The sequence below is a fragment of the Phytophthora infestans genome, genomic scaffold, assembly GCF_000142945.1.
Source record: "Phytophthora infestans T30-4 supercont1.38 genomic scaffold, whole genome shotgun sequence".
Classification (NCBI taxonomy): domain Eukaryota; phylum Oomycota; class Peronosporomycetes; order Peronosporales; family Peronosporaceae; genus Phytophthora; species Phytophthora infestans.
This window is the reverse complement of record NW_003303721.1, coordinates 1,096,505-1,116,386: the sequence shown is the minus strand read 5'-3', so window position 1 is coordinate 1,116,386 and position 19,882 is coordinate 1,096,505. Positions and strand designations below refer to the sequence as shown.

Genomic DNA, 19,882 nt, shown 5'->3' with positions numbered 1-19,882 from the left:
CCAGGTTTTCGTTGTAGCAGTACCAAGCATATCGTTATCAAATGCTCTAGCACAAATGAGAAGCCACATCCTCGAAATGTACCCCCCCCTCACTTGTTCTCTTCCTCCCACTTGAAAGATGCAATGGTTGTCGCCCTCATCATTATATCGTACTTCTCATAGGTCAAAACCGTGTTTTAGTGCGACGACAAAGATGTTTACATGTATTTTAGTTCTCTCTATGGCAACAAAAATGCGTTGACTCTCAAAACGTCTTCTCAATACTACTTGTGCGTGCATGTCAGATCTGTGTCGCGCCTTCACATCCCAACAAGCCGCTGGCCTTTAGCAACTAAAGCCTATCCGCAGTACTTAAGCATTTGATGCTAAGCCGTGGACATGGTCTGAAGTCATTTTTAAGGAAGAGGGTTGGCTACCAATTCATTTCTTTAATGTGCCACCTCACAACAACAAACGAAGGTTCGAACTTTCCATGTGTCGGTTGAATTAGGAATTTCAGCAGACTTGACAAGAAAATGTATGACACACCACCAAACTTAGCCCCTTCACGTTGTTGGAAAGATAACGGTTTCCTCTCTTAAGTACGGTAGTCGAAATCATGCTTGAATATCTGTTCAAATTCGCATGCTACAGTACACTTATTAAAAAGCGAAAAGTGCGTGTCTTTCGAGGCTTTGTTCAGCATCAGATGTTTTGGGACATACAAACGTTAGTATTACAATCAACAATGCCCTTTCTACTGCATATTTCGTCCAAGGAAGAAGGGTTGTCGGCGATGAGTTTAACACGACATGGAGCACTCCTTACACAGCTCCTGTAACTAAAACTAACCTCTGCTGATGTGCTGCCTCCAAGCTGCATTCTGGCGTAAAGCTTGTCACTTTAGGCTTCTTTGTTTATTAAATATAGCGAGAAATGTTCTGTGCATGCATGATCAGCATCAATTCCCCGCATACGTTTGAGCTTCCACCATATTAATAAAAGACGAGAAAGTTAAACAAAATATGTTTGTCTGTGATCTCTTTGCTTTCCTGTTTCCATTGCGGGTCTTTCGGCATTAATCCGATAATAACTTTTGTATTTATGGGCAAAACAAAAAAATGATGGTGCATTTCATCTCGCGTACATGTACAATAGCGCAGCCAAACCTCTGCGCTTCATTTGCAGATAAACACGTGTAACAAGGTAACAATCGATGAGCACGACACCGAATGCGGGGTGGCTCATGCTTTTCGTGGCGTGCGCGTTGCCATCTGGCCTGTCTTCAACGCTCGATGCCTTCAATTTAGCCTTTCTAAATAAATACACTTCATACATTTACCAGCATCCTTTCCACATTAAGGTTAACTGCCCTCTAAATACGAGACACCTTCTACACTTCATAGGTGTCAAAGAACTGAAAAGTATAGGTCTCAGCAAGCGTCGTCCGCCAATCGCAGCACACGTTCAGCGCAAAATGATCGGTTTATGTCCCTCAGCTCAACGGTCAAAAATAGGGGTAGACTAGCCAGTCCAGTGCTGCGCAGTCTATTTTGCGCCGCTCTTCCCGCAGTCTGGTCCCATTTGCACTCCGTCGTCACAAATAGACCGCCGTGGCTTGGCTTGTCGTGGAGCAGCATAGAATAGCTTTATAGCCTCAGGAACAGGACGCGTTCATGGCTGCCAAGCGCAGCACGTCGCGCATCTTTCGCGGCTCGCGGGTGGAGGACCAGGTGGCGCTGTGTTCCAGCGTCGCGCCCGCTCGAGACGATTCCGCGCTCTCGGACCAAAGCGACAACGCTTTAGGCTCAAGTACCAGCGGTTACAACACCTTGGGCAGTCCAGCACTGCTCCAGTCTCCTAGACAGATACGACGTAAGAGCAAACAGACAAAAGAGCAGCTTCTGGACGAGGACGAACTCGTGGACTATGCAGCACAGCACACTCCCGCGTCTACGTCGGGAAGTGGTCAACCAGGAGCAGCAGCAGGAGCGCCAGGCCCGGACGAAACCTTACGAGAAGTCTATTTTAACTATGCCCCGGGCAACGCTGTATTCGACAAGTGCTCGAACGTCGTAGTGACGTCCAAGTACAACGTGGCCACGTTCCTGCCCAAGTTTCTGAAAGAAAGCTTCAGTAAGGTGGCCAACTTCTTCTTCCTAATGGTCTGCGTGCTGCAGAGTATCCCCAGTATCAGTAACACGTACGGCTACCCGACCAACGCGCCGGTCTTGTTCTTCGTTATCTCGATCGACGCCGTGTTCGCTGTGATGGAGGATTTACGACGTCACCAATCGGACAACGAGGCCAACTCCGCGACATGCCACGTGATTCAGGACGGACAGGTCGTGGATAAGAAGTGGGCGGACATTAAAGTCGGGGACTTTTTACAGATCCGCAACCGAGAAGTGATCCCGGCCGACGTGCTGGTGCTCGCCGTCGCGGAGCCCGTGGGCGAGCCGCCCAGCGGGATTTGCTACGTCGAGACCAAAAGTTTGGACGGCGAGACGAACCTCAAGCTGCGTCAGGCGGTGGCCGCGACCATGAGCTCGCTCTCGAACGCCGCGGAACTGGCGCTTCTTCGCGGCGTCATCAAGTGCGAGCAGCCCAACCCGCACATCAACAAGTTCGCAGGCAAAGTGGAAGTCACCGTGGGCGACGGCTGCGGCGTGGAAGTGATGCCGCTATCAGTTAAGAACGTCTTGTTACGAGGCTGTAACTTACGTAACACGGACTGGGTCTTCTGCCTCGTGCTCAATACCGGTAACGATACCAAGATCATGCAGAGTGCCAGCGCCGCGCCGTCCAAGTGGAGCGACTTGATGCTGAATATCAACCGCATGATCGTCATTTTGTGCTTGGGGCTGTTTGTTGCCTGCGCCATGGCGGCAACTTGTTACATCACGTGGCAGTACGACATTGTGCGCAACGCCTGGTACATCCAGCTCTCCGAATCGGAGAGAAACCGCACGCGCCTCGTGGCGTTTATCCAGATGCTGTTCTACTATTTCTTGCTGTTATATCAGGTGATCCCCATCTCGCTCTATGTGTCCATGACAAGTGTCAAGTTCCTGCAGTCGCGCTTCATGTCGTGGGACCTCGAAATGTACCACGCGGAAACGGACACACCAGCTATCGTACGCACGATGGAGCTGAACGAAGAGTTGGGCCAGATCTCGTACGTTTTCAGTGACAAAACCGGCACGTTGACGTGCAACGTCATGGAGTTCCGCAAGTGTTCCATCAACGGCACCTCGTACGGCTCCGGTATCACAGAAATCGGACGCGCTGCACTCGTTCGAGCCGGGAAGCCGATCCCTCCCGAGCCCAAACTGGACCCGAGTGTCAAGAGTATTCCGTTCGTGAATTTCGTGGACAAATCTCTGTTCGACAGCATGAAAGGCAGTGCGGGCGAAGAGCAGAAGGAGAAGATAATGCAGTTCTTTGAGCATCTCGCAGTGTGCCACACGGTCATCCCAGAGAAGCTCGAGTCGGGCGAAGTGCGCCTGTCAGCGTCGTCTCCTGACGAACAGGCTCTCGTGGCTGGAGCTGCCTTTGCAGGGTTCAAGTTCGAGAGTCGCCGTGTGGGGACAGCGCTGGTGGACGTGCTGGGCCAACGCGTGACCTATGAAGTGCTGGATGTGCTCGAGTTTAACAGTACGCGTAAGCGAATGTCTGTCGTGGTGCGTAAACCAAGCGGAGAGCTGCTGCTGTACACGAAAGGGGCCGACATGATGATCTACCAGCGCTTGAAAGACGACCCGGCGATGCTCAAGCTCAAGAACATCACGCGAGACCACATGGAGAAATACGCAGACGACGGCTTGCGGACATTGGCGCTTGCAGTCAAGAAGCTGGACGAGCGCTGGTTCCAGCAGTGGAAGATGCGCTTCGACGACGCTCAGGGCAACGTGGCAGAGATCGACCGACGCAAAGACGGCAAACCGAACGCTATCGACGCTCTGATGGAGGAGATTGAGGAGGGTTTAGAGCTCATCGGCGCCACAGCTATCGAAGACAAGCTCCAAGACGGAGTGCCGCAGTGTCTGGCCAACTTGACGCGAGCAGGGATCAAAGTGTGGATGCTCACAGGCGACAAGGAAGAGACGGCGATCAACATCTCGTACGCCTGTTCTCTGCTCGACAACTCGATCCAGCAGGTCATAGTGAACGCCACAACGTGTCCAGATGAGGCAGCGATCCGTGCCAAGCTGAATGCTGCAGCCAGGGAGTTCCTGGACGGTGCCAAGGGCATGGCAGGCGGCAGTGAGAAGGAAATCTCGCTGGTTATCGACGGCGAAGCGCTGGAGATGGCTCTGCGACCAGGAACGGCACCGCACTTGCTGTCGTTTGCCAAGCTGTGTCGTGCAGTGATCTGCAACCGAGTGTCTCCTGCGCAGAAGGCAGAGATGGTCAAGCTGGTGCGAGATAATATCACGACGGTCCGAACTCTGGCAATTGGTGACGGCGCCAATGACGTGGCGATGATCCAAGCTGCTCATGTGGGCGTAGGCATCTCTGGACAGGAAGGAATGCAGGCTGTGAACTCGAGTGATTACGCTATCGCCCAGTTCCGCTTCTTGGAACGCTTGTTGTTGGTTCACGGACGTTGGAACTACATTCGTATCTCCAAACTGGTGCTCTACATGTTCTACAAGAACATTACACTGGTACTGGCGCAATACTGGTACGGGTATCTCTCGGGAGCGTCAGGCTCGAAAATGTACTGGGAGATCGGCGTCCAGCTATACAACGTCGCCTTCACGGGCCTACCAATCGTGGTGGTGGGTGTTCTGGACAAGGATCTACCTGCCCCGTTCAGTATCGAGTACCCAGACTTGTACCGTCGTGGGCCGGACCGCTTCTTCTTCAACATGTACACGTTCTGCCGCTGGATCGCCGCTGCATTCTACGAGTCTTTGATCATATTTGTGGTCATGTCGTACGGCTTCAACGCATCGGAGAAATCGGCAGGCAGCGAGTCGCGTGTGGAGTTCGGGATGGTCGCGTTCTCGCTGACGGTTCTCATTGTGAACATCAAGATCTGGATGATCGCCGACCGGTGGACGCTGCTGTCGTTCTCGCTCTGGTTCGGCAGTGTTATGTCGTGGTTCGGCTTCGCTGCGATAGGTACAGAGACGCCCTACTTTGCCACATTTAAGATCGGATACGACGAGTTCGGTGCCTTCGCCCCCACAGCTAAGACGTGGGGCTACTTTCTGGTGCTCATCATGGGCTGCTCGCTGGCACTCGGACGACATGTTGCGTACAATTTGTACCAACGGACATTCCATCCGGATCTGGCGCAACTGTTGCAAGAATCGATGGGTGGAGGCTCGCAACGCAAATATCAGCGACGTCTGACAATTAACCACATGGAGGAACAGACCCTGTCCATGTCATTGGACGATGTCCACACCACCGGGTATCTGAGCGACTTTGGCCACTCCGACGCGGAGATTCTCAAGGCGCAACACCCGCAAAGCTTCGCGGCGACACTGTACGAACAGCAGCCGAAGAAGAGCGCGTCAAACGTCGGCACATCGGCGCCTCAGTCGACTAGTTCGGGTGTTACCGATAGCTACTCGGCTAGTGTGTTTAGCGAGTCCATCTCGGAGGACGCGACGTGGGAGCGGGTCCCGACCAAGATGTTTCGCGGGACGACAGGCCGCCGCAACACGGGATTTGCCTTCAGTTGCGACGAGGAAACGACGTTAGCCGAGTCGTATATCGCCTCAAACTCGTTGCCGCGTTCGGACGCCATCTCGACTGCCATGCGCAACTCCACCAGCTCAACAGGAGGCGCCAGTGCGGGTCGCGTCTCCATGGGCCGCGTGCGCTTGCTGTCCTAGACGACGTACTCTATCTAAGAGGCTTTATCACTTCAAGTTTCGACAACCTGACCACGAGCAACTCGTTTTCCAGCTCGACATTGACCCTCAGCACCTTTGAGAGTGCTTGATCGCCGGTAGAGCACCTTGCTTTGCACTGTATTTAAGAGTGTGACCTCGTCGAGATAAGGAACGATTCTTGTCTTTCTACTGATCTGCAGTTTCTAAAGTTTTTTTTTTCACATGTCACAGAAGTCATGAAGTTGCCATTTTCCGAAAACATCTTGTTGGTGACGCTAAATCGTGTTTTCCACACCAATGGTCCACCCTTAAAATGGTACACTGTACCTTCCACATAGCCAGTGCCGTCGTCTTCATTCATAGAATTTCTGCAGGCCCGAACAATGAGCGCGTGGGAACAATGGGGCGGCAAGAAGCCCGCGAGTGGCGGGCTACAGGGCGCTCAAGACGCTTTTAACAGTCTCTTACGCTCATCTCCACTGTCCACGGCGTCTACTGCCAGCACCGACAGCGAGGGGGGCATTGCCAGCTTCTCGCTTCAGAAAATGTGGGACTCGGCGCGAGATCTGACCAAGAACGCGGTAACCACCTCCAATAGCGCGGTGACCAAGGACGCAGTCGACGTCTTGGAAAGCGGACAGATGGATGACAGAGTGGACGATGTGACGGCCGCCAAGTGGCCACTATGGAGGAAGAACTCGAGCAGCCAGGGTGGTCTTATCCCCACAATGAGCTGGTAAGCACAGAGTGAGAAGCATCTTGAGGACTGTACCAGAGATACTAAATTTATGGTACCAATTGCTGGGTACAGGAATACGAGGTTCAAGTACTTTGTGGGCATGGCCATGCTGGGTATGCTGTTCTTCGGCATGGCTTCCATCTTCCTGCCACTGGTACGGTAGAACTTTTGAGGCAGGACAGATATTTGCGCACTATTGTTGATGTTTATTTACATTGCTTTTTAGATCATGGTTCGGCCGTCCAAGTTCGCCCTGAGCTTTACACTTGGCAGCATGTGCTGTATGGGTGCATTTGCCATGCTCAAGGGCCCGGCTGCCTACATTTCAGGTCTGCTGCAGCCGAATCGACTCCTGCTGACTAGCGCATACTTCGTGACACTTGGTGAGAGAGAAGAACGCGGGGTATTTCGAAGTATTTATTATTTGACTAATGAGGATTTCGATGTATGAGGCTGCACGCTGTACAGCTGTCTCATTCTGGGGAACTACGTGTTCGTGGTGCTGAGCTCCGTGATGCAGTTGATGACGCTCGGATCCTTCGCGCTGTCGGCATTTCCTGGTGGCAACTCTAGTTTGAAAGGTGAAAGACTGGCAGGTGAGATAACGAGGCGAGTACTTGTCGCTAACATTTATGTATTTTGTGTTGGCTGTGGCTGGAATGCAGCTTTCGGTGCGCTGTTCGTGAAATCGGCTCGTGGCATGCTCCAAGCGCTCGCTCGTCTCTTTCGGTAAATGGTGTATAGCAGACATCTCGCGGCCACAGAAATTGGGTCATCTGGTTGGCAAGGGAATATTTTTTTATAACAGCAGACTCGATCCACCAATAGTTTTTTACTTCAAGTGCAAAGTATAATACTACAGTTCTCCACGAATATCATAACAGGCAAGCGCATGTACGAGAGCTCAAGCAGAGTGCATGTTTGACGGGTAGTTCCTCTCGCGACTACTTAAGTACCGAGTTGACCTCTGGTAAATGGCGTGGAGCGATGCTTGCCATTTGTCTCTTGGTCCTCCGTCGCCTTCGGTGGTAAGTTGCCACCGAAGGCAACGGAGGACCAAGAGACAAATCAGATCATGATCAGAGCAAGAGAAAAGAGACATGCAGGCACGTACAAGTGTATTTTGGCTTTCGTGTCCTCTACAAACCAAGCTTAGCGCTCTATTAAAAGGCTCACAGCAAACCGATCGAGCTTACAGCAAGCCGCCCTCGGAGGCCGCAGTTGAAGAGGCGGCAAACAAACATCGCAATGTCCACACAGCAACGACCCACCACTCTCTAAGGCAGCTCACGAGATTGGCGATTAGCTCCTCCTCTTCGTGGCATCTGGCTGCTTGTCCAAATCGCTCCAGGCCTGCAGCATCGAATGGGTCAACTTGATTTATTCCTGGAAGTGTTCTGCTCAGATGTACTCACCAGTCCGTCGCCCTGCGCCTTGGTCAGGTCTCGTTGGGGCATGTGGTCGTCCATGTACTTGATGCCGAGCCCCAGCGCCACGCACACCACGGCGTATCCGGCGCTGAATAAAGTGACGATCAAGAGTGAGCAACCGATTCAAATGAGCAGCGCTGGAGGACGAACGGACCTTTGCCGTGTCGAGAGGTTCTTGAACGCCAGGAACATGACGCGCACTCGCAAATGATCAGATATTTTTTGATACCTTTTTCTGCGTTCTTTCCAGCGTTGATTTTGCGCTTTTTTAAATGGCCATTTCAAATCATCTGGATATAGAAATGATAAGATTTTATAATGCACAGCTTTTGCATCGAAAAGCACAATTCACAAAGGAATTGATAATACCGTATCAGAAAATAATATTATAAGAGATCTCATTTGCTCAAAAGTTACAATGTAAAAATAAAGCTTATTTTATTTTATTAAAATAAAAGCTGTTATCCTTAAAACGACGATAGGAGAAATCTTTAAGTTGCTTCTTCAATTTAATCCCTTTCTGTTACGATTCCAGCTTTTCGAGTCGTTCAGCTAATGTCACCCTCTTCTTTGTCTCGATCTCTCGAACCTTTTTTCGTTTCTCAATCCATCTTGCTCTACGACGTTTAGCTGCGGACCTGACTTTTCTCCTTCTCCTTTTCTTGGATACAAACGGATCGACCATATTGAAATGCGTGGCGTTACCCTCGAAACCTCTAAGAAACCCATATTCTCCCAAAACATCATTCGATCTGCCGAAATTAATCTGGTTATTTCTTGGCCCAACCCCACTCTAACCTAGTCGATATAATCATAGTCCTCACAGTCTTCGCCGTCCCCGACCTCTATGGTAAGGTCAATAAATCCTTCGGGCGAGGTAATCCATGCGATACGTTGCATCTAAGAAGTCATTTTGCAGTGTGTTACATTTAATGTAGTGTGGATTGGTCACTATGAAATCCACAGAAACCCAGATCTTCAGCCAAGACAAGACGTCATTTGCACGGCTTTTAAAAGGCACTACACAAGTCTGTTAGGCTGCAAACGAATGACAGCATTAGTAGCACTTACAATCAAAACTTCCTTCCCACTTGTGGATCTCAGGAAATAGAATCGTAAGCAACTTGCCGATATCAATTAGATCGAGGTACTGATTTTAGTGCTTGGACAGGGAAATCGGTCATTCTAAATAGAGTCCGCATTCGCTGAAACCAACGGGATAATCGCTGTCTAGATGGGACGAAGCAGCATCCGAAACTGGAACGCATCAAGCGGGATTCATCTTCCATTTTTTCATCCACTTTTGCTACCCTGTTTGTCCTAATCTTCGCCATTGCCCTTCTTAGCTCAACAACATAGACAACATATTATATGTATTTATTCTTTTCACATCAGGCGGAAATCATATGGGGAGGCATGATAAAAGGATGTATGATTGTGCACCTTTAACTTAGTTTAAAACTTTGAATTAAAACGCAAATGCTATGCAATAGAAAAGCCAAATTGAAGCAGATGCAAGATTATTTGCAAGACATTCTCGCTTGCACATATCCCAAAGAACAGATTCTGATGAGGGTCTGAGCTCTACGCAGTAGAACGATGCTTTCCGTTTGCATACTCCGTAGTTGCGTCTAGCTCGATAAACATTAGACCTAATTGAGGCGTACTGAGGTAAATCGATGAATTCGTCAATGCGATACGGCGTGTCTACCTCACTCTGCTCTACCGTACTTCCTACAAGTGTGCGAGTTTGTCTGGAGGAAAGGAAGCTACTGAAAATGAGCTGGTGGGCAAGTTGCTATACGATTCCTTGAAATTTGATGACCGGATTGTCTTGGTGGCTACTGTCTGCAGTCTCATGGCAGTAAGCCTTGTACGCGTCAACTACGGTTATCCCTAGCAGTGTGCTGAGCCGTCTGTGGCTCCAATGTAGTGTTAGCCATTCTCTTTCTAGCGCAAGGCTGCCTTGGTGTAAATGACCATGCTCACGAAGTTTGAAAAGAACAATCCAATCATTTGCAATCGCTCAATTTGGTTTTCGTAGCGTAGTGTTTTAACGATGTCATCACGTTCCACAAGCCGATGGCGAGGGCGTATTGAATTGGTACTTGACAATGCGTTACCACAATTGAATATTATCGTGTTGGCCTTGCCCAGCACGCATCGTGCATTGGTGTTCCCATGTTCGTAGTACTCGATAGCACCTTAGAGCGCTGTCCAAATAGAAAAGTGATCTATTTTTCTCACCTATTTTTTTGTGAAGTAGCGCTAAGAAAAACGAGGTGCCACAGACGCTTCATTTTAAAGCGGTAAAAAGAAAGAGGCTCGCCACCTATTTCTTTCGAGTCGCGTTTAGTTTTTTAGTGTTGAAGTGGCGAGTCGAGTGCGGAATGGAGGAAGCTTTCTGCGCGGAGCAAAGCGTGCATTTACACACAAGCGTCGCGGAGGGCGTCACGGAGAGCGTCGCGAAGGGTGTGATGCCGATGGCCATTGACTCTGGTGCGTCTAATCGTCATGATCCTACTTGATGCTTGCTTTAACTGGGATGATGCCGTCATTGTGTTAGAAAACAGCAATTATGAAGCAAATACGACGCTGGCAAGGGAACTAGGGGCTGTCCAGGGGTGTACGGATTCCGACAAGGAAGACAGACCACTTTCGATCAGCATAGAAGGTGGTGGCGAGAGAAGATTGTCGAGTAGCTCATCAACACGGAGCCAACTCGCAGACTACAGTGCCTCTCGCTACGCTGGAATGACACATCTTGATGAAGCTGCTGATGGCATGGACGACGAGGAAGGAGACCATTTCGTTGACCTAAAATGTGTGGACCGTGGCTTCCCACTTTGCACGCATCATCTTCGTGTCTGCTGTCGACACTGCAAGTTTCTTCAGCACACGCGGGTTTTTGTAGCGAGTCTCGATTGCTAGCGCTGTCAGCGCGACCGTCCAGCGCATCGGTGGGGCTGAGGTCTTAGATTTCTTCGGAGCAGATGTCTTCTTAGCAGGAGCGCTCTTCTTGGGATCTGCCTTCTTCGTCTTCTTGTGGGCGGTCTTCTTCTTGGAAACAGCCTTCTTCTTGGTCGGGATGCTCGTACGTGATGCTCTCACGTTAACTTGATCGGAGGCCAGTCGAGCTTTCTTTGTCGGTGGGGCTTCAGTAGCTTCGCTTGACGATTGCTGAGAGTCTTCCCCGGAGGCTTCAGACCACAGCACTGGATCCATTTCCTTTTTACGGATCACCACGAGTCTTTCAGATAAGCCTGTAATTGGAGGGGTCTCTTCACTTGCCAAAGCGTTGCTGCACTCCTGCGTAGACATAGCGTGCTCCAGCTGGCCCAGCAATGCGCGTGCGGAATTGAAGTGCAAGGGAAATAACCTATCAAAATGATTGTATGAATTTAAATAGGTTTGGTGGAATAAATTTGGCGGAGCCAATTTCTCACTTGGACATGCGACGATTTATTTGGCCTCATTTTTTTCTTCGCAGAAAAAAAGTTGTCGGGGAAAAATTAATCACTTTTTCTATTCGGACAACGCTCTTACATGACCCTCTAGCTGGTTTTGTTGCTAACCAATATTGTATGTACTTCATAGAATATTCAGCGGTGGCGGTCTTTACAATGCCCATAATAAAAAAACAATTCTCAATTCGAGCTGCTCCAATGTATTCACTGATGAAAGCGCACTATTGGCAACAACTGTGCGACCGCTACCACGATATGGCTCCGATAGTCTCAGTATTATCGCTGTCCCTTCGCCGTACTCTGCAGTTAATTGCTTGGCCCTCTGTCGGGATGCTCCATCCATTATTGCTAGCCTTAACACAATACTAGTATCACCATCCACTAAAGCTTTGACGTAAGCCTTTGGGCTTGCGAATAATTCTTGTCTTGTGGGAAACAGCATCGTGGCTATATTTTCCCTCTCTCGCTTTCCAGGCAATCACACTCTCGCTAACACACAGCTCTCTACCAGGATATATATATAACTTGCAGGCGGCGGATTTGAAGCCATCCACAATGGGGCGAATTGGGCTCCAAAGGATCATCTACAGCATCTGCATTATCGAATGCCATGCAGCCAGGTATCTGCTCAACCAATGCCGAGACATTCCAAACCGCTCTCCTTAGCTAGCAAGTGTTCCGACACTTTCGTCTTTTACATCGCTATGGCAAGTGAGCTCAAAAAGGTAAATTGTGAAGTTTCATTCAGAGTTAGTCGGTCGGTTCATTTGCATCGCTATCACTACAACACCCCTCGCCAAACTCGACGCCCTTGAGTCGCTGCCTCTTCCCTTCCAGCACGTGCCTCTGTCCATTGTTGTCCTGTCGGCGCGTGCCTCTCGGCCTCTGCTGTCTTGTTGCTCGGCTGTTGCTTGGCCGTGTGGGCCGAGCACGCGCGCTAGCACGAGCCCAACTCGAGGCTCACGTTCCTTCCCGCCGCTGTCGATTGGAGACTGGGATTTGCGCTGCAGGGGCGGCTGGGATGGATGTCGCTGTTGGGACGGGGTGACAGGTGTGACTTGTGACACGGTGACTTGTGACTTGCTTTTGCCGCTGTGTCATCTGGTACAGGTGCTGCATGCACTACACTGCCCCCAAGATGACCGCGGTAAATGAAAAAACTGGAAAACTTGAAAAAATGTCAGAAAACTGGAAAATCTGGAAAACGTAAAGTAGCCATATCGCCATGACTTGTGAAAAATGTGACATGTGACAGGGCCAGGTTGAAATTGATGGTTACAGCATCGCTGTCAACTCAGGAGTGTTCACCGATTCAACATACGTTGTCACCAGGACTGGAATGTCTGCATACATTGCCAAAAATGGCTCCCACGAATTCTCTGAGTCCTTAAGGCCGCGCCAGGCAACGTGAAGCTGCCATTCCTTCGCAGTCGTGTCATAACGGTGGCCAATGATGTCCCGCACGCCTAGCACAATGCCCTGCACGGCAACGTGCTCGCGAATTTCAGCGATACTGCCTAGTTCCGGGTCGCAGTAATGCTTGAGGCGTGAGCCATGTACCTCGTACTCATCACCCGTGAGCAGGTGGGCGATCATGAATGAATGCGAGAGAGCACGGACAACGCGGAACGGGCCTACCCAACGAACTAACACTTTACCACCCCGCATGCGAGTGTCCACCCTGGACCACAACACGAAATCGCCCTCGTTGAAGTTGCACTCTTGGCCTTTCCCTCGCGCGATCTCGCGCAACCGACGACGCTCCTTACGGTCAACGACGTCACCATGAAGCTCGTAGAGGTGCTCTCTCAGCTTGGCAAGTTGTGGAGCAACCTTAGTTAAATCGACTGGTAGCATCCTGTAGGACCCACTCGAAGGAATTGCAACAGTATCCAGCAGAGAAGGTGCTGGCAGGCCCGTGAACAGCTCAACGGGAGCATGTCCGCCCAATGAAGCCACCGCCGAGTGATTAAGATTTGCCTGGATCACCGGCAAAAGATGGACCCAATTGCGCGTGTCTAGATGTAGCTCCAGAAGCATGACGCGTAAAACCTGAAGAATGTCGCGGTTTACACGCTCAACGGTACCGTTGATCCACGGCGTGTAGACCGGAACAAACTTCTGTATGGCCTTCAAACGACCAGCAAGTTCTTCCATCACTGACGCCTTGAAGTGCGATCCATTATCAGATACCCAGGCCTCAGGTAACCCGAATCGCTTGTACCAGTCCAACACAGCCTGGACTGCTGTAGCACTGTTTGCCGCATCAGCAGCGATCAACTCGCAATAGTGCGTAAGCTCATCCTTGAGTACGAGTACGTATCGGCTTGCACCGTAGGATTCGCCTAGCTGTAGATAGTCCATGTGAAGACACTTGTTGCGCTTACTTGCCGTAGATGTAGGCCCCCAACGGCGCATCAGAAGTTTCCCGCCTTTCACATGCTTGCACAACAGACACTCTCTCAGGAAACGGTCAATCAACGCCCCCGCATTAGCAATTTCAAAGCGTTCGGCAAGTGCGGCTTGCATAACGTCGCTACCCCTGTGGCCCTGAGGTCCACAGTGAGCCACAACCAACAAACGTTGTAACAGCTCGCGGGCCTGCTTGGGGACCCAGAGTTTTTCGTCGACTCGAATGAGACCGTCTTCATCTGCAGCCGCCGGTGCACTGGAACGGTGGCGTCGCTGTTGATCCCGAATTGCACCTTCGGATGGCCACACAAATCTACCGTCCTGCAACGACCGCAGCAGCGAAATCGGCTGTGTGCGTCTAGCTGTCACTCTCTTGGCCAAACCAACAGCACCGTCTTGCATAGGGACATGCCAGTAAGCAGCTGAGAGATCGAAGGGCTTAATCATACACGGCTTGTCCTTAACCGTCTCCCTGGTCTCGCCATCAGTGACGTCATCCGCGGTTGCATTAGCATAGTCCTCCTCGTTCTTCCCAACCACGCAGGCCACCACACGTTTAACAGCATGCGGTAGGTTCCCTGGAACTGCACTAGCTTGGCCCCATCTCGATATCAGATCGGCCCAAACATTATCTTCGCCTTTGATATGTTCGATAGTGTAGCGGACTCCCACAATGTGGAGTGCCCACCGCTGCAGCTTGCCACGAAGATGTGGCTTGACCGTCTTATCCGGGGAAAATATGTGAATCAAGTTTGCATGGTCGCAATAAATCTGCACACCTTTCTCACGCTCAAGAAGATACGCGAGATCACCACAGGCCCGAACAATAGGGTATGCTTCCTTCTCCACGATGTGCATTTGGATTCCTCGTCAGACTGTAGTGCGTCTGAATCAAGTTCAAGTAGCTCGGAAGGGCGAAGCAGATAGACCAATTACCTTGAGCCCCAGTAAAAAGCCCACCCCGGCAAGCGAGTAGATCGTGTGCTTGCTCCGTCACCGGTAGCCCTGCGATCCAATTGCGGACCTGGCTAACGATGACGGCCAAACCGCCCAGGGAAGCATCGCTGAACATGCACACAACTGCATCTGGGTCCGGGAAAAACAACTTGGCCGAAGTCGTCAACAAATCGATCACCGCACGAAAAGCTGCCTTATCATCCGCTGGCCAGGTGAGCTCGACACCAGTAAGCTGCGCCTTGCGCCGACCCCGTTGAGCCATCAATGCTTCTAGCTTCGACTGAAGCGGACCAACAACTCGGGCATAATCCACCATTGATTCCCGCAGCCAATTCGCTGCACATAGGAACTGCTGGAGCGCTGCAGCAGTCGGCGGTAGCGCCATGCTCGTCAGTGCTGCGAGGCGATCGAGTGAGTGCTTGACGCCTGTACCGTCAATCACCTTGCCACACCATACCACCTTGGTGTCGAACAACGCACATTTCTTGGCGTTCAGCTTCAGCCGCCTTTCGTGAACCACCTTAAAGAAAGATCGCAGGTTAGTTAGATATTCCTCGGCACCACGAGCGAATAATAGCAGATCATCAATCCATACGAGAATGCTGCGATACATCATGGCTTGAAAGCAGAGCTGCATTTGCAGCTGGAAATGCATTGCGGAATCGCTTGCACCTTGCGGTACCCGCGTCGGTGTGAACACCCCATCTTCAGTAACAAAACTGAAAAGTTCTTGGCTGTCACGGTGAAGTGGGAGTTGCCAGAAGCCTTTAAAGATATCAAAGAGGCCGAAACCGTACGCCCCCATCACACTCTGTGTCGCTGAGGTTAGATTCGGCGTTGCTCCGGCTAACGGCACGGTGCATTTGTTCGTCGGTCGACAGTCTACAGTGCAGCGAAACTCATCGGTTTGTGGCTTCTTGACCGGCAATGCTGAGCACCTGGTGTTGTTACGCCGAACCAATCCATGACGCTCCAATTCCGACACAATCTCCCGTAGGAACTTTTGCTGCGCCGGTGGATACTTCCTTGTCCCGCTGCGATACGGCTGAGCCCTCTCTCGGAGCCTCACTTTCAATGGCTCTACGTCTGCAGGTGGATCACCCCCTATACGAATACGCAATACATCGGCATACTCAAACACCAGCTTGCGTAGGTCCTCCAACAACTCTGGCGCAAAACCAGCAGCTCCGGCAGCATCAACCATCTTGTTCAAGTAGCCATAGACTTCATCACCATCCACCAAAAAACCACTTGAAGGCTATCGCTGGTAACATCGTCTTCATCTGCGTCACCGACATGACCACTTGCAAGTTGGTCAAATAGCCTGTCGATGTCGAAGCCAATGTCTTGCATAGTTTTGCGTCCCAGTAAAAACTCGATTTCATGGCCCTCCATGACAAGACACGGTACATCAGCGAGGTGCAAGGCCCGGCTGCTGTTTCGATACGCAGATCCAAAATGACAGCATCGCGACAACACATGCGAGCGCCACCAGCTACTTGCACCTGCACTACAGGCTTCAATGCCTGCAGCTTTAGCGTGCTTCCGACACCCTGAAGCTCGTCGAAATGATGTTGCTGTCCGCTCCAGTATCGGGACAGAACGGCACATCCAAAACACCGTTAATGCACGCACATCGGCCTTCTCCAGCCCGTACTACCCGTACAGCCTTGACGCGTTCATCTCTTAGCGCCTTACGAGCCTGCACCTCGCGCTGGATATCTCGCTTCTGTTCGTCAGAACCAGTCGGGCAGTACTTTGCCCCATGGGGCCCCTTACAGATCAAACATCCCATTCGAGGCGGGTTGGGAGGTGCCTTCAATTCCACTTTCGTACGTACGGCCTTACCAACAGCCCTACTGGGTTGCTTCCCTCCTCCAGTCTTACCGCCAGTAGATTTTCCCCTGGGGGCATCATCACGCTTCAACTCGGTTTGCATGGTGTGGAAATGTTGCTGGCTCTTGGCTCGGACGACGATCAGCTCGTACAACGCCACATCATCTTGCTTAGCGTGCTGGTGCGTCACGGCAATGAGGCGCTCGATATCCACCCGCAACACCGTCGGGAACAAGTTCGAGACCAGTAACTTGCAGCGAGCCTTCATGCGTTGACGGCCTGCAGCATCTGTCGCTGGTCCCCGACCAACCCATGTCCCTAGTCCATGTTTATCCACTAGCCGGTCAAAATCCATGAATTATTGTGCAATGCGTGCATGGATATCCGACACCTTCATGTCCATTTTCAGGTTATCACTGAAAAGCTTGGTCACATCAGGGACATGATCATTCATCAGAGTGCCCGCACGGCGCTTGATGTCCTCCTGTAGACACCTGTCCGTCACTTCCTCCACGGTTGTACGAAATTCGTAGTGCGCCAGGTGTTCGAGGATCCTTGGTTCCATGGAGTTCTTGATACTAACGAGCACGTTCTCGTGCACTTCACCCGTCGCTAGGCATCGCTCCCAGACCCTCTCTTCATACTGTCGACGATCGCGCATAGATTTGACCAGTGCTGGTTGTCCCAGGTCTGTCAATCGCGGAGGCTTGATGTACTCGAAGACCGGCTGTGTACACCGCATCGCGACGTCTCCATCTTGGTCAACCTCCCTGTTGAACGCCATCGTCAGTCCTTGAAAGCCAAAGTATACTTTATGGCAAGTGAGCTCAAAAAGGTAAATTGTGAAGTTTTATTCAGAGTTAGTCGGTCGGTCCATTTGCATCGCTATCACTACAACACCCCTCGCCAAACTCGACGCCCTTGAGTCGCTGCCTCTTCCCTTTCAGCACGTGCCTCTGTCCATTGTTGTCCTGTCGGCGCGTGCCTCTCGGCCTCTGCTGTCTTGTTGCTCGGCTGTTGCTTGGCCGCGTGGGCCGAGAGCACGCGCGCTAGCACGAGACCAGCTCGAGGCTCACGTTCCTTCCCGCCGCTGTCGATTGGAGACTGGGACTTGCGCTGCAGGGGCGGCTGGGATGGATGTCGCTGTTGGGACGGGGTGACAGGTGTGACTTGTGACGCGGTGACTTGTGACTTGCTTTTGCCGCTGTGTCATCTGGTACAGGTGCTGCATGCATTCCAATCGCCCTCCAATATTATGGTAAGAGCCTTTTGCGGACTCATAGGCCATTGCAAGTCGGATGTTGGTCCATCTAAACCAATCTCCCTGTTTGATGGGCCGATAGCTTTCATTTGCAGGTTGAAGTTTGTGCGCAAAAGTGCATCTCTCAGTGTAGCCATCGGATGCATTAGATAAACGTTGTCGATCAACTACTTACCAACTAGCGATAGGGATTGGGGCCAAAGCAATAATGGTCGCAGAAGTGGAGCGTGCGAGCCAGGGTTGACCGACACGGAGGGACAGGGTACACAAAAGCGCTCATGCATGGTCATACTACCGTTGGTGTTTGAACACACCCTAGGTTCTTCATGTTGGAGGGATGATACCTCGTCAGATGACGACAAATCGATTGTTAAAGATGAGCATACCGTACGCTTTTGAGTATATAAGTATGCTCTGTGGAGAGGGAAGGTTAAGCTCCTGCTTAGTTGCTTGACCTTGATCGTAATGATCTGGTGCAAGCGCTTAATCTTACGCTAGATTTTGTTCTTGTTCTTGGTCTTGGTTTCAATCTTATTTTTCTGTATTTTTCGTCGCTGGTACATGGGGGCTCGTGCATCACTGGCGGACACGGTGCTGTGGGGGGCTCGCTCGTCAGGACGGGAGGGGGTTACGATAGTTCCCTTCAATATGTACGCCTTCGCTAAAATTACCTTTAAGTCGCCACAACGATGGTACTGACTTGGCACGCAACGCCAGCTACTTTACTGGACAGGTACGCGATATCGTTGCCAGATTAGGTGGCGGGACCCCTATATTCCCCGAAATAGATCATTTTGGGTTGCTCTCGACTGCACCGCGCGATTTTGCTGTCGCTAGCAGTACGCAACGCGAAACCATTCAGATGGTTTGGCTGCAGACGCAGGGCGCGCGTGGGCTCGTCGTAGTCAGCTGCGGGTTCAGCTGAAACGGGTCAACTTTCGCCTTGCATTGCTTGCACGTCAAGCCTTCCCCCTCGCCAAGCTGTAAGCGCAGCTTACAGCATTTACTAAACTATGAACAAACAATTTAATGTCGCTTCAACATCCAATGTGCGTCAAAATATTTGAGAATGACGAGATCAAAGAACGATCTATGTACATCAAATTCGCCGCTTTTGAAAGAACTGAGCAAATATCTCGGATGATCCCACCACTACTACACAAAAAGGATTCAAAGGAGGCGCAGATCAAACGGCCAGTCCTTTATTTTTTCTTTGTATTTTTTGGTAAAAAAAACACTTTTTGCAAGTAATAAAAATAGTGCTCTTGTATTATAATACTTAGTATAATAGCTGCAAATCTATTACAGCATGCTGATATTACTCTTATTTCAATACAGGTAGCTTTGCAGCGATTTTGTTAAAACGAGATTAGATTTGCTGGATTTAAAAGTAGCAGGTGGTAGATTTACGATAATACGAATCGTGACCCACGATGATTTACGGTAAAGTGGCCAAAATTGCACTTTTGAGAGTGCATTTCTGTCACAGATGCTGTATTTCGTTCCACTGCACCAGTAGCTGGACAACGTATCAAATCTAACCAAAATCTACGAATTGCATACAAACAATACCAACAGCACCGTAGCTTGTAGATTTGCACTTAAACTAGTGACAGCTTCACCTAAATTTTCACGTGCCCACAGCCAATCATTCTAGAACCACGATTGGATTCACCACATCTAACCACGTGGCTTTCGACTCAGTTCTCATAAAGCTTACGAACCCCCCAACCAAGCCCCCACGCGTCTGCTCACCAACAATGCCTCGCCGACTAAATTGGATGCTCCTTGCCCAAAGCCTGTCCCTCAACGACGCCAACCTACTGCTTGACACGTTTAAAGCTACTGCTGTCATGAAGAGCGATGAGCTCCATGCATTTTGTGTGCGGTTTTTCCAGAAAAACCGCTCCCAACCCCCACACATGAGGGTGCGGCTGCTACGCAGCTCC

The 19,882-nt window shown here is 50.7% G+C and overlaps 3 protein-coding genes across 3 annotated transcripts; 2 read left to right on the top strand and 1 right to left on the bottom strand.

Annotated features, from left to right (window-relative positions):
- Nucleotides 1-1,655: 1,655 nt before the first annotated feature.
- PITG_15139 (phospholipid-transporting ATPase, putative) lies at nucleotides 1,656-5,831 on the top strand (the record flags this gene model as incomplete). The annotated part of the gene is made up of 1 exon (XM_002898254.1): nucleotides 1,656-5,831. The coding sequence occupies one exon, from the start codon at nucleotides 1,656-1,658 to the stop codon at nucleotides 5,829-5,831; it is 4,176 nt and encodes a 1,391-aa protein (XP_002898300.1).
- Nucleotides 5,832-6,212: 381 nt separating this feature from the next.
- PITG_15138 (uncharacterized protein) lies at nucleotides 6,213-7,443 on the top strand (the record flags this gene model as incomplete). Its single annotated transcript, XM_002898253.1, has 5 exons — nucleotides 6,213-6,567; nucleotides 6,643-6,724; nucleotides 6,797-6,953; nucleotides 7,023-7,151; nucleotides 7,236-7,443. The coding sequence occupies 5 exons, from the start codon at nucleotides 6,215-6,217 to the stop codon at nucleotides 7,301-7,303; spliced, it is 789 nt and encodes a 262-aa protein (XP_002898299.1).
- A 225-nt stretch (nucleotides 7,444-7,668) lies between these two features.
- PITG_15137 (uncharacterized protein) lies at nucleotides 7,669-8,198 on the bottom strand (the record flags this gene model as incomplete). Its single annotated transcript, XM_002898252.1, has 4 exons — nucleotides 7,669-7,709; nucleotides 7,767-7,923; nucleotides 7,986-8,088; nucleotides 8,155-8,198. The coding sequence occupies 3 exons, from the start codon at nucleotides 8,190-8,192 to the stop codon at nucleotides 7,873-7,875; spliced, it is 192 nt and encodes a 63-aa protein (XP_002898298.1).
- Nucleotides 8,199-19,882: the final 11,684 nt, after the last annotated feature.